Source organism: Durio zibethinus, chromosome 10 (genome assembly GCF_047325235.1).
Source record: "Durio zibethinus cultivar Kanyao isolate XHJ-2024 chromosome 10, ASM4732523v1, whole genome shotgun sequence".
Taxonomy (NCBI): domain Eukaryota; kingdom Viridiplantae; phylum Streptophyta; class Magnoliopsida; order Malvales; family Malvaceae; genus Durio; species Durio zibethinus.
In genome coordinates this window covers 9,777,362-9,789,497 of record NC_143171.1, presented here as the reverse complement: position 1 = coordinate 9,789,497, position 12,136 = coordinate 9,777,362, and the positions used below count along the sequence as shown (strand labels likewise).

The window sequence follows — 12,136 nt, the reverse complement described above, 5'->3', positions numbered from 1 at the left end:
TTTATTTGAAAACTCATACTTGGTCATTGATTATATTTTCCTACTTCTATATACATACATTTTAATAGATCTTTTTAGATTCTAATTTTTTTAGTATTCAAGATTATCATAATTTGAATCATAATAACTGGAATTTAGTGTTCAACGTTCTATTAATAATCTCCATTGTTGTTGATTTTTTTAAAATTATAATTGATTCTAAATTATAAATATAAAAGACTACATAATATAACAATCAAATCAAGGTTATGTAGTATTAGTTTAAGGAGGGGTGAAATTTTTTAAAATAAAATAATACAATTAATAAATTATTTTTATAAAAATATATTAATTATTTTAATGATTATATAATTTCTAAATATTATAAGTTTTTGTTTGAATATCAAATAATTGATAGGTAATAGGTTTTTTAAATATATTTTTGAAAATTTAATAGGAAGCAATTCAAATTCTTTTCTCTTATGTTAGAAAGTTCTCTATTTAATGTAGTATTATAATATTAGAAAGATAATATATAAAATTGAAATTTGATTTTTTAATAATTTAAATTCATTTTATTATCTTATATAAGTATAAAAAAGACAAAATTTTTGGCACAAAAAAAATGTCCAGTGTGAATAGTCTATACATGTGGACGGTATTAAAAAATGTTATATTTCTTCTAATAAATATATTTTATTTTATTTGATACATTTTTAATTTAAAAAATAATTCAAAAAAACTAAATTAACTACATTTATTTTTTATTATTTACCTTAAATCACTATCATTAAATTCATATGAAAGGTATTAAAATTTTTATTGCTATTAATAATAAATAAAATAATTTTATGTTTTTTTTTCAATTATAAATATTCAACTCTTAAATTATATTTATTAAAAAATACTTTTAAAATTTTTTAAAAATATAATCTAGTGGCTCCATCTTTTAAGTTATATATATGTATATATATATATATATATTTAATACATTGATTTTAAAATAATTAATAGATGATCAAATCAATTAAAATTAATATTAGTTTGTCAAATCAAATTAATTTTATTATTATTATATTAATTTAAAAATCTCTCTTTTCATTTATTCCAAGCACATTTAATCTATATTATACTTGACTATTATAATTGTTAAGTATAAATTACTCTCAATTTAAAATACTATTACTCTTAATTTTGGTCTTAATTTATATTAGTTAATTAATCATTTAAAAATAAATAAAAATCTTTCCTTGCATATTAATAGAAAAAATTGAATGTGTTTTATAATAATGAAAATCAAATATTTGAAATCAAATTTATTTTATCATTAAATTCTAAATTTTAAATTTTAAATGCATATTCAATTCTGAACATATATCAATTTTTTAAATTATTCATATGTAAAAAATATAAACTATTCACATTAGATTTTTCTTTTGTTAAAGATTTTGAATTTTATATATTTATATAAGATTAATCTTTTTATTTATACTAATAATTGTAATAAAGTCTTCAATTTTTTGATTTAATAGTAATTTTTAAAAATATATATAAAGAAAAAAAATTCAAATTTTATTATTTTCATTTTTATTCCCTCTTTCCAATTTTGAAGATAATAGTACATGGTTGATCACACAAAACCATGGTTGAAGGCTTTTTGGGTGAAGAAAACATAAAAGGTACAACATGATTTATTAGAATAATGTTTTACCAACGATGTGGTTGTGTCCTGGCTTTCTTGCTTGGCTTAGAAGCCTGGTTTACCAATTTCAAGTTGACAAGAATATGTTACTTAAAAGGTTTATAGTAACATAAACGGTGGCTTGATTTAAGCATGGTTTAAATCTTGGCATCTTTACACTACCTCCATTTCCAATTGTTAGAAATTCTTTAATTTTCACAAATATTTTAAAAAATTAAAATTTAATTTTATATAAAATTAAACTTTTTATAATTTTAATATCAAAAGTAGGAAAAAAAAAACATAAAAAATAATTTTAGTGAACAAATAACGAAACATCCAAAAAAAAAAAAAAAAAAGACAAAAGGAGTAATGAACTACTTTATCTAATAAGGAGGCTTAAACACAAATAATACCATTTTTTTTAACAATATCATTGGTAGTTTTAGATTTTGCTTGATTCTCAAATTTTTTTTTCGATATTTTAAGCAGCACATTTTTGACTTCACATGCATTTAAGATTATTATTATTTTTTTTCGTTTCTTTTTTAAAATTGATTCGTCATTGATAAAATCATGGAAAAAAGAAGAATTTTTTTTTTTTTATCAACAATACGAACTTATGTGATTTAGTTTTTTCAAATTTTTATTATTTATTTTATGTCAGATTTCGTACTGATGCTTTTTTTTAATTTATTTTTAATTATCTTTTATTATAAAAAGTAAACAAACAAAAACACTAACTAAAAGAATTATAAAAAAATTATTATCTTTATAATATAATACAAATATAAAAAATATCAAAGTTGATAGTTGGTCTCCCACTAGATCAATTTTTACTAATGAAAAAAAAAACTCCAACGCAATTAATATATTCAACCAAATAAATCACCAATAACTTAAAAGGACGCAATTAGCACTCACCGTGGGTGCGATTGCATCCAAATTGGCCCTAAGTTGAAGCGAGGGTGGTGGAGTTTAGAGATTGGAAGCGATAATAATGTAATTGGAGAGGGATTAAAGGCAAAGCCATCATAACCAAAGGAAGACAACAAAAAAAGAAGCAAGGCAAATAAGCCTCTATTTGAATAAGCAGTAAAATTAATTATGATAAAAGTAAAAATAATAATAATATTTATTATAATTATAATTATAATTATAATAAAAAATTTAATAAAAAATTTATGTTAATTTAATTTTATTAAAATTAATATTTAAATTTAATTAAAAATATAATAAATTTAATTATATCGCACCGAGAATTCGTAATCCAATCAGCTACTAAAAAGAGGACTACGAATATTCTAGTTGAACATCCATTCTCTGTGGCAACTGCCGTGTGGGCTCATTAATTGTACGACCATGACAGTACCTCACATGCGTTCCATTTACTCGTGTCCACATTCTACCTCCTTTTTCCTATCTGTTAGTCGCTCTCTGTCTCCTCACCCCCCATGTTACAATCAATCACAAGCTAATTACAAATTTTGCCACTCTTTTTTCCTATCAAACCATATAAACATACTACAAACTCTATCACGACTTCATGTTTTTTTCACCATGTATATGTATATATAAATATATATATGTGTATCTTTTTTTTTTTTTTTAACAATTATATAACTTCATATTACTCGTTGATTAGTTTATTTGCATCTTTTTAACACGAGTTTATAAAAAATAACCTATCTTCACCATTAAATACTCTCCTTATCGCTAGCTAGATGTATAAATCAAAAATTAATTGTGTTATACCTTAATGGTTACCTCAACAAATATTTTGACTATCATATCATTAATGATATCATATAGTTTTAGGATAAATAATTATTTGTTCCCAAATCACATTCATCAAATGTAAAAATAATAATAAACATATAACATTCTCTTTTCCATCTTCTCTACTTCCTTTTTTATTAATTTTTTCTTGCTTTGCTTTTTTTTTTTTTGTATATTTAATTGATCTGAATATCGAATTGCACCTTGAAATATTATTTTTAGTGCCTTTGATAATGCCGGATTCTTTAAAGTGTCTAGGGCGTCATATCCCCCAAAAAATTTATTTATTTTTTTTAGATATGTTATCTTCATAATAGTTTTGAATTTTTTTTTTATATAAAACACTTGTTTGGCTCCCTTAAATTTAAATACAAATTTTGAGGGAGCCAAACAAGTTTGACACAAATTCGAATAAAATCTGAAACTTTTTATAAGTACAAAATTTTATATATTTTACATATAGAAATAAGTAAAATATTCGAATATGATACAAATAATAAATGTTTTATTTAAATTTATTAATTAATTATTTATAATAATTGGAATTTGATATAAACAAATCATTTTATTTACTATTTATTACATCCCTAAATAATAATAATAATTGTGTCGTACGCTTCATTAATTATTATTATTATGTTCCTAAATTTCGGAATCAGTTCATCAAATTAGGGAAAAAAAATCATTAGGATCAGGCCCCATTTAAGGTCATTATTGTCGGATGGCATGAAAACTAAAAGGAGAGAGAGAGAGAGAGAGAGAGAGAGAGAGAGAGAGAGAGAGAGAGAGAGAGAGAGAGAATTGATGAAGTAGTTTTTAATTTCTGGTCATAAAATTGATGGCTCAATGGGGTCCCCGGCACCAACTTTGGCCGAATTACATATGGGATAATGTACTGCAAGCTAAGGCGTGAAGACTTGATGTTTGATGATGGAAACACAATTGACAATCCACCTTTCCACAACAAAACATTTTAAAGCAATATTTATGAGATGATGCATAAAGATGAACTGTCTGTTTTTTTTAGATGTGATGGTCCTAGATAATTATTTCGTTCTTTACTAAATTTAATCATTAATTCGTGTTTCGCTTTGATAAATTTGTTGTCTTTTCTAAGCAACGACGATCAATGCTAAGTAGTAGTTCATGTGTAATTTGCAAGTCAATTTTGAGTCTTTTTCAATGGTTATTACCATGGTCGCCATTCATATAAAAATATCTACCAGCCTTTGAGGGTTGTTAATCTAAAAATGCACAACAAAGAATTCATATAGAACTATCAAACTATAAAATTATGTTTCATTTGAATAGTTGATGAAAAAATATCTTTATCGTACCATTGCACTCGTTTTTCGTAGGATTTATCCAACTCAATATCTTGAAATGTGGTTTTATGTATATGATCATAACATTGCTAAAAAAATAAGACAATTGGTAGTTTTTGGTTTTGGGTTATAGGAAATTGGGAAACAAACTTTTCCTTTTTAATCAAAAACACCCTCCTATTATGCTATCATATTCATCCATTTGCAAATAAAGAAAATAAAAAAAAAAAAATGAAGCAAAGGGGTAGTTAAATAAGGAGGAAAAAAGCCAAGCTGAACATGGTAGGAGATGGATTAGAATGGGATCATATAGTTATTTAAATAATACTATGTTTTAGACAACAAATTTGTTTTATATATCCTTGTGTCCTTGGGCATCTTTTATATGCGTATATTCTTTGGTGAAATATTCAATCTTTAACATAAAATTTAATTATAACAAAACAATAATGGTGCATTAATCTACTCCTTTATTTTACTAAACATAATATTTCCTTAATGTCACAGGGCGAGATACCTATATTTCATTGTCACGAGTGGGTGAGATTCCACGTAAAATAAAAACATATCATATTAAAGCATCCATTACAAATTGAATATAAAACTCATCGGAGGGAAGATTGAAGTTGTTCGCATTCAAATTCAAGCCTCGCAACATACCACAAACTTTTTTTTTAATTAACCGATGAAGAAATTATTGGTTAATTGAATATAAAATTCTTTTGTTTCGATTATAAATTTATAATGTACCTTATGCTAGTGTATTGAATAGGACAAAATAAACCCTTTAGTATAGTATTTTAATATGTTACGAATACATTAATATAATTATTTGATGCTGTCCATGTGATTTAGTAGGCAGATACAGCAATTTAATTATATGGTTAATATAAGCCCAAAAAGCCATATATGTGAAGTAGGTCAATTGGAATCCGCAGATGTGTTTAAGTCAGAGAAAAGCCATAAGAGAGTTAAAAGGTAAGCTTGTGAACAGAGTTTATCACTAGAAAACAAACGAGTCTTGGTTTTAAACGCTGGAAAGCTATTTCCATTTAGGGGTTGTTGAGGGTTCCAAAAACAGTATAAAAATCATCTAGTTGGAATTGAATTAATTTTGCAGGTTGCGGCAACTACGATGGGAAACCACTTTCCCATTCCTTCTTTTTCATAGCAAAACTTTTCGTGACGGTGTAAAAGTTTGGACCCCTTTTCTTTTCTTTTCTTTTTTTTTGGGTGCTGTGAACGTGACTCCATTTCTTTTTGGGCTGTTATGAATTTTTAGTTTCTTGTTGTTTTTCACAATCTTTGCATTATTGGAAGATTGGAACAATTCATGAAATATAATAGTGGAAATAATCTAATGAGGACAAATGAAAGTGCTTACCGGGGGTTTGGAATAAAATTTAAAGTATTTATAGGATAAAAGGATAAGATCAAGTTAAACTGTTGCCGTGTTAGATAATTTATGAATTTGTATTATGTTTGTTTTATATAAATAAATATAAAATATAAAATGTATATTTTAATTTTTATATCTTATCACCATGGTATTATTTCTAAAATTATCGCCTTGGCGCAAAATTCACAGCTGCCGGTCGGTCTTGCCAAACCTACGTCAACTCGTGGTCCTTTTGGAGCTGTTGTCCTTGTTGTCGCATCCATGATAATTGTCTCCCAATTCAAGTCCTATTTTTCCGATTAATTAAGGGGAATGGGGGAAAGTAAAGGAATTCTTCTAAGTCACTCCTTCCCCCAAATTTAAGTGCAATAAAGGGAGTTTCCTTACCCATCAATGCAAATGTAATCCAACCTAACATCCAATCCCCCATTTAAGTACTAATTAACAAACTCTAATTTATGATATCATCACGTATGAGGGAGCTTTTTAAGTATGGATCCCCCTAAATTTATGTCCATACCTTAATATTTTAACATTTGTAATTCTATCCATGAGTGAGTTATGAGAGTTGCTACATACTCTATTTAAATATATTTAAATTAATTAATAAATTATTATGATAAATGAAAGAATATGTTATCATATTTTAATTGAAATTTAAAAATTTTATTGATAATGTGTAAAATAATATTTAATATGAAATATTATCTTAATAGTCAGAGATGAGATGATATTTATGAATTTTTTTTTTTACAAAGCCATAATGCCAACATAAAATAACCCTAAATTTATTAAATGTTAGTTTTTAAACATAATTGAATAAATGAAATGAGCAAAGTAATGTATTCTATTTTTACGTAGATTTGAGAAATTGAGATATGATTCAACGATCGCTAAGCACAAATTTGTGACCGAGGTGAGCAATAAATATGAAGGATTTGCGGGCTAATCATAGGTACGTTCAACTGGCTATGGATATGGATTTGGACCAATCCTTGGAAACAAAATGAAACCTGCTCCCCAGGTTATTGAAAGGGCCCATGATATATATGTTTTCAATCAAGTAAATAAAGGCATTATTTCATTTATGAAGGATAATAAAGAATTTCAAACTATCAAATGGATAATAAGAGAAATTTCAGCACTATTTCAAAAATTTGAACACTTCAACTTGGATATAGCCTTAAATTTATCCATAAATATTTGTTATAAAATTTTTAATTGGTTAATTGATGGTCAAAATTAGACACTTCTCAACTTAGTCCGCTTAAATTATTGGAAATTACAGAAATTGTTGAAGACTTTATAGACAAAAGAAACTTCCACGGACCATAGCGCCCTTGGAACTGAGCTTCAAAATTGGCTAGACTTTGGGCACACAGGTGTAATAAATGATGCGTGAAAGGGTTTAAATGGTCCTTACGAAAATTTATTGTATCACACGAAGTGACTGATAAGAGACGAGTGTCCCCTCGTGTCCCTCGGCTTCGGCATCTACTAAAACACAATCCCTAAAATGCCCTCATAACTATGCCTTAAAATAGAAAAGCTCTGGCATTGGATTCCATTTAAATCAGAGAAAAAGGAGGTTTAAGCGGACAATGGTCGTAAATTACCCATCCATTGAGGCTAAAATAGTAATTATAAAATGTTTTTGATATTATTTCCCTCTCATATCTGCTATTTGAAATTTGACAAATTATAAAAAAATTCAAAACACCACCTTTTAAGGAAATTCAATCTTACACATTATCTAATTAAACGCGATCTACGCCGTTCGATTGGACGCAGTGACCTAAGCAATAAGGACACGATCTGGCCCACAACTTTGATACCCCAATTGTAACCTGCCACTTGTGCGTACAGCTAGATCCACTGGTTTTCGTTTTCTTCGGTTTTTCATTTGTTTTATTTATTATATAATTTCTTTTTCGAAAATGGCAACTGTTGTTGAAAATTTTGGCGGGCAATTAAGAGAAATTCGAATAAAAGAGCAAACCCTAGCGGGCAGCGGCCCCATTTCTTCCCTCTCTCTCCGTCTCTCTCTACAAACCCTTCTGACACACTCTCTCTCACTAAAATTCCTCTCTTTATGAAATTTCCTATCACACGGGAATAACTGTTAATTTAAGGCTGGTAAGTACATCTATTTCCTTGATTTCTTTTTTTCTATTTAGGATTTAGTTCTTGTTCATCTTGGGCTTCGTTTTCTTGATGAAGTTCTTGCTTTTTTTTTTTTTTTTTGTTGGCTGATTCAATTTTTGTTTTGGAACTACAGAGGAGATAAATTGAAGAGGATTTGGACATGTCAAATCATTAATCATGTGAGTTTTACTTATTTAGCATTTATGTGGCTTTTTCCTGATTATCTTTGAGCCCTCATTTTGCATCTCTGATTGTTCGATTTTGGTGGTTTTTTGAGTTGAAAAAAAAAAAGAGAAAAAAGAAGTACGTCCTGTTATAGTATAAAAGAAAGTTCATTTTCTTGCATTTGAATGTGGGGTTTTTGAATTTCAGTTGATTGCTGCGTGGTAAGGTGTAATTATTCAAAAACTCAGATTAAATCAATCAGGGAAAAAAGGTATAGAATAGAAGGAAGAAAAGAAGAGTGAGAAAAGATGGGAAAAATGTCTCCGAAAGATGGGGAATTGAAAACAACAAAAAGGAACAGGCGATTGAAGAATTCCAGCAGTAAGTATCTAAAACCAGGTACTCTCGCTCAGATTCGATACACTAAAGCTTCAGCCACCAAGTTGTGTACCGATCTTGGGAAGAAAAGGGTGGCTGTATTAGGTGCCAAGAAACCAGAGGATGATAATCTTTTGATGGAAAATAAGGTTATTGAGAAAAGCCCTTTGATGTTGTCGCCCGTGGATTTGCATAAACAGAATAGTTTGGTGCGGACTCCAAAGACACCTCGGCCTGAAGAATTTGAATCAGAGTCAAGGCTTGAGTCTCTTCCTATTGATTTACTGGTATTTATTTATAGTAGCCTTTATTATTCTATTTGAATGGCGTGACCTGAAAATGCTTTATTCCTACTTCATTCAAGGGATTGCTGATTGTGTATGCATGTAGGCTGTATGACATTACAAAGTTAAAAAGTATTTAAAAGTCATTGATTTTAGATGCTGCAGAATTTGCTAAATTATTATTATTTTTTTATTTGTTTGGGTTGTATATTTGATCTTAATTTGTAGGTGGCATACAGGATGGGTATCCTTCATGGATTATGTCGCATGTTAATATGTTTTTGTTGGCTTTACCTCTTTTTGTGGTCAGAACCACATATTACCACATTGTTGGGAACTTTAAACTTGTAAATAAATTTGTTCAAATAAAAGTGTAATATACAAGGATTCTTTTAGCTCCGACTGATTTCAGTTATTGTTATAATATACATGATTTCAAGTGGAATTTAACAGAAGCAAAATTTCTTGAATGAAATGAAATTTGTATTTGGTCTATAGTCTTCTTCCCAAAGTTTCTTTCTCTTTCTATTATCATCTTGTGCTTTATGCCCTTTGAAAACCAATCCTTCAGATATAAGATCAATTACTTCCATGTTGACTTACCAACGTGTTTCAAAGACATTTTCTTCTATATATTAGTGTCTGCAATTGATTTTAAATAATTTGTTTATTTACATGAATATAAATCTAGGCTAATCCGGGTGATTGTTGTTATGTTGTTTGACTTGGTATTCTCGGATTATTGCCAAATGATAGTTGGGAATTTTTTCTGTAAGACACCAGTGGATATATGTTTTATAGTTTACGTATGAATAAGTACTGCAGCCAAAATTCTGAGTTTCAAGTTTGAAATTACATTATATACCCCCCCTTTACTTTGGATGATTGTTGTTATCTGAAACTGCTTGCCTTCCATTTTTTAGAGATCATGCCCCTTCCCCTGAGTACTGATTCCCATTTCTTTTTTGATATATTGAGGTTAAAATACTTTGTCACTTGCACCATGACCAACTGAGGGCAGTTTTTCATGTTTCTCAAAGAATAAGAAAAGCTGTAAGTCAATCTCTCTCCCTCTCTCTATGCTTGCGTTTCCATTTTTGTGTGTGGATCATGTTATATAACCATTAATGTTTGTTGGTTGCAGGTTTGCCTTGCAAGGCAATTTCACTTCAATTACACAACACCCGATCGCTCAAGACAGGAGATGCTGAGTACGATGACACCAAGGCCTACAGAACACTGGCCCTTTATGAGGTAGGCCTCTAAAGGTTTTGGGTCTTTCCAACATTCTGTAAGAATATGGAATAAAAATTTGTCATTTTGTTTGCAATGTATTGGATGCTTTTCCAGCAAGGGTGTTGGTAAAAGTGTTTTGATGGGAAGCCCACACACTCCAAAAGCTCCAAGGCATGGTCCACGGCCACCTTCTCGTGTTAAAGTCACCGAGTTGAGGCAAATTGCAGCAGTGCTCTTTCAGGATTCAGGATTCCCATCGAGGTGCATGGTACCATCTGTTCTCCCAAAGCCATTATGCAAATCTTTGGCTTCCAATCGAGTGCTATTCTACGAGGATGAGTTATGCCAGGCTGTTGCTCAGAATAAGCTTCGCTGATTTCTTTCCAGTGTTCATCTCATACGCTGGATTCCTGTGTATAGTTTATTTTTCATCCCTATAGGAGATTGTAGTTAGATTTAGAAAGTATTCAAGTATGCAATTTTGTAGCTTTGCTTGAGCAGTATTAGGTTATATGAAATTTCATATGAATCTTATCTGCGTTAAGGGTTGGAAGATCTAAATGATGAATGTTGGGTTTCACAATAATAGGTCCAGAACTGGTTGCTTGTATATCTTAGTCTTAATATATATGTTTGAAAGTATCATCGGTTGCCTTCTTCTCAATCGACTGGTTTTAGATTGAATTTCGCTTACGTACTATTTTTATTTTTGCTTGAAAGTGTTTGACACTGAAGGTGGCAGTGGTTACTGTATTTGCTTTGCACAGACAATTTACTTGACCCAAGATCGTATATTTTTGTCACCGACATTTATATCAATCTATTCTGTATTTGCGAATCCTGCTTGAAACACTATTGCCCTCAGATAAGAAGAGTGCCATTTAGGAAATTTGCTGATTAAGTGACAAAGGGACGAAAGAGTTAGCAATTCGATGGCTAGGGTGTGAGGAAATTTCAGTTTTTTAAGTTTAGATTATTTGGTATTTGGATTATTTTGATTAGGGATTTTTTGAATTTGATATTTAAATTATTTGAATTTAAAAAATAAGTACAGGTCATTTGAGTTTAAATTATCAAATAAATTTAATTTTAAATTATTTTGATTAATATTTGGGTTAACATCATTTTAAGTTTAGATTAATTTATGTTAAATTTGTTAATTGTTTTAGGAAAAATTCAAGTCGGAATTAAGAAAAAATTTGGGATCGACTAGATCAACTGATTGGACTAATCAGAGCCAGGTGTTGAAGAGTAAAGCGATTTAAAAGCTTCGTAATCAAGCAAAAGGAGAATAATTCACTTGGACTGAAGTTGGAAATGTCATAAGGCCGGCCAAACTTGGACTACGCTAATGTTTAATAGGGCAGCATTGACTGAGTAATAAGTATGGTTGGGTCCAACCTGTCCACTAGCGATTAGCCGAGCATAGGAAGCTCTTCCATTTTACAATGAGGATTACAAGCTGCACACATTTTTACCATTGGAATTTACCAATTCCATGCTCAATGCTATCAAAATGTCGGTTCCTTATAATTTACTATGAAAATAATGCAATTACACCGAGAGCCTTATTATTTGTTAATTTCAACAGTCATATTTTAATTTTTATAATTTATTAATTAAATATTATATTTTAATTTTAATGAATATGATTTAATTTATTGATAATTTTGAATAAAAAAGATAATTCAGTTATAAATAGCTTAATCGAATAATGTGACTTTAGTCAATGGTTGGAGGCTGGTCATTGTTGTGGACAGATGTT

At 29.0% G+C, this 12,136-nt stretch overlaps 1 protein-coding gene across 1 annotated transcript; it reads left to right on the top strand.

Moving 5' to 3' along the window:
* The first annotated feature begins 8,103 nt into the window (after positions 1-8,103).
* Positions 8,104-11,035, top strand: FBS4 (F-box family protein). The gene is made up of 6 exons (XM_022884595.2): positions 8,104-8,299; positions 8,442-8,487; positions 8,681-9,138; positions 10,114-10,188; positions 10,280-10,389; positions 10,486-11,035. Exons 3-6 carry the CDS (start codon positions 8,782-8,784, stop codon positions 10,745-10,747), a joined length of 804 nt encoding a protein of 267 aa, XP_022740330.2. The 5' UTR covers positions 8,104-8,299; positions 8,442-8,487; positions 8,681-8,781; the 3' UTR covers positions 10,748-11,035.
* Positions 11,036-12,136: the final 1,101 nt, after the last annotated feature.

Coding starts and splice junctions, on each gene's coding strand:
- FBS4 (XM_022884595.2), top strand. CDS start 8,782: ATGGGAAAAATGTCTCCGAAAGATGGGGAATTGAAAACAACAAAAAGG. Junction 9,139..10,113: donor CTCTTCCTATTGATTTACTG/GTATTTATTTAT, acceptor TGATATATTGAG/GTTAAAATACTTTGTCACTT. Junction 10,189..10,279: donor CTCAAAGAATAAGAAAAGCT/GTAAGTCAATCT, acceptor TGTTGGTTGCAG/GTTTGCCTTGCAAGGCAATT.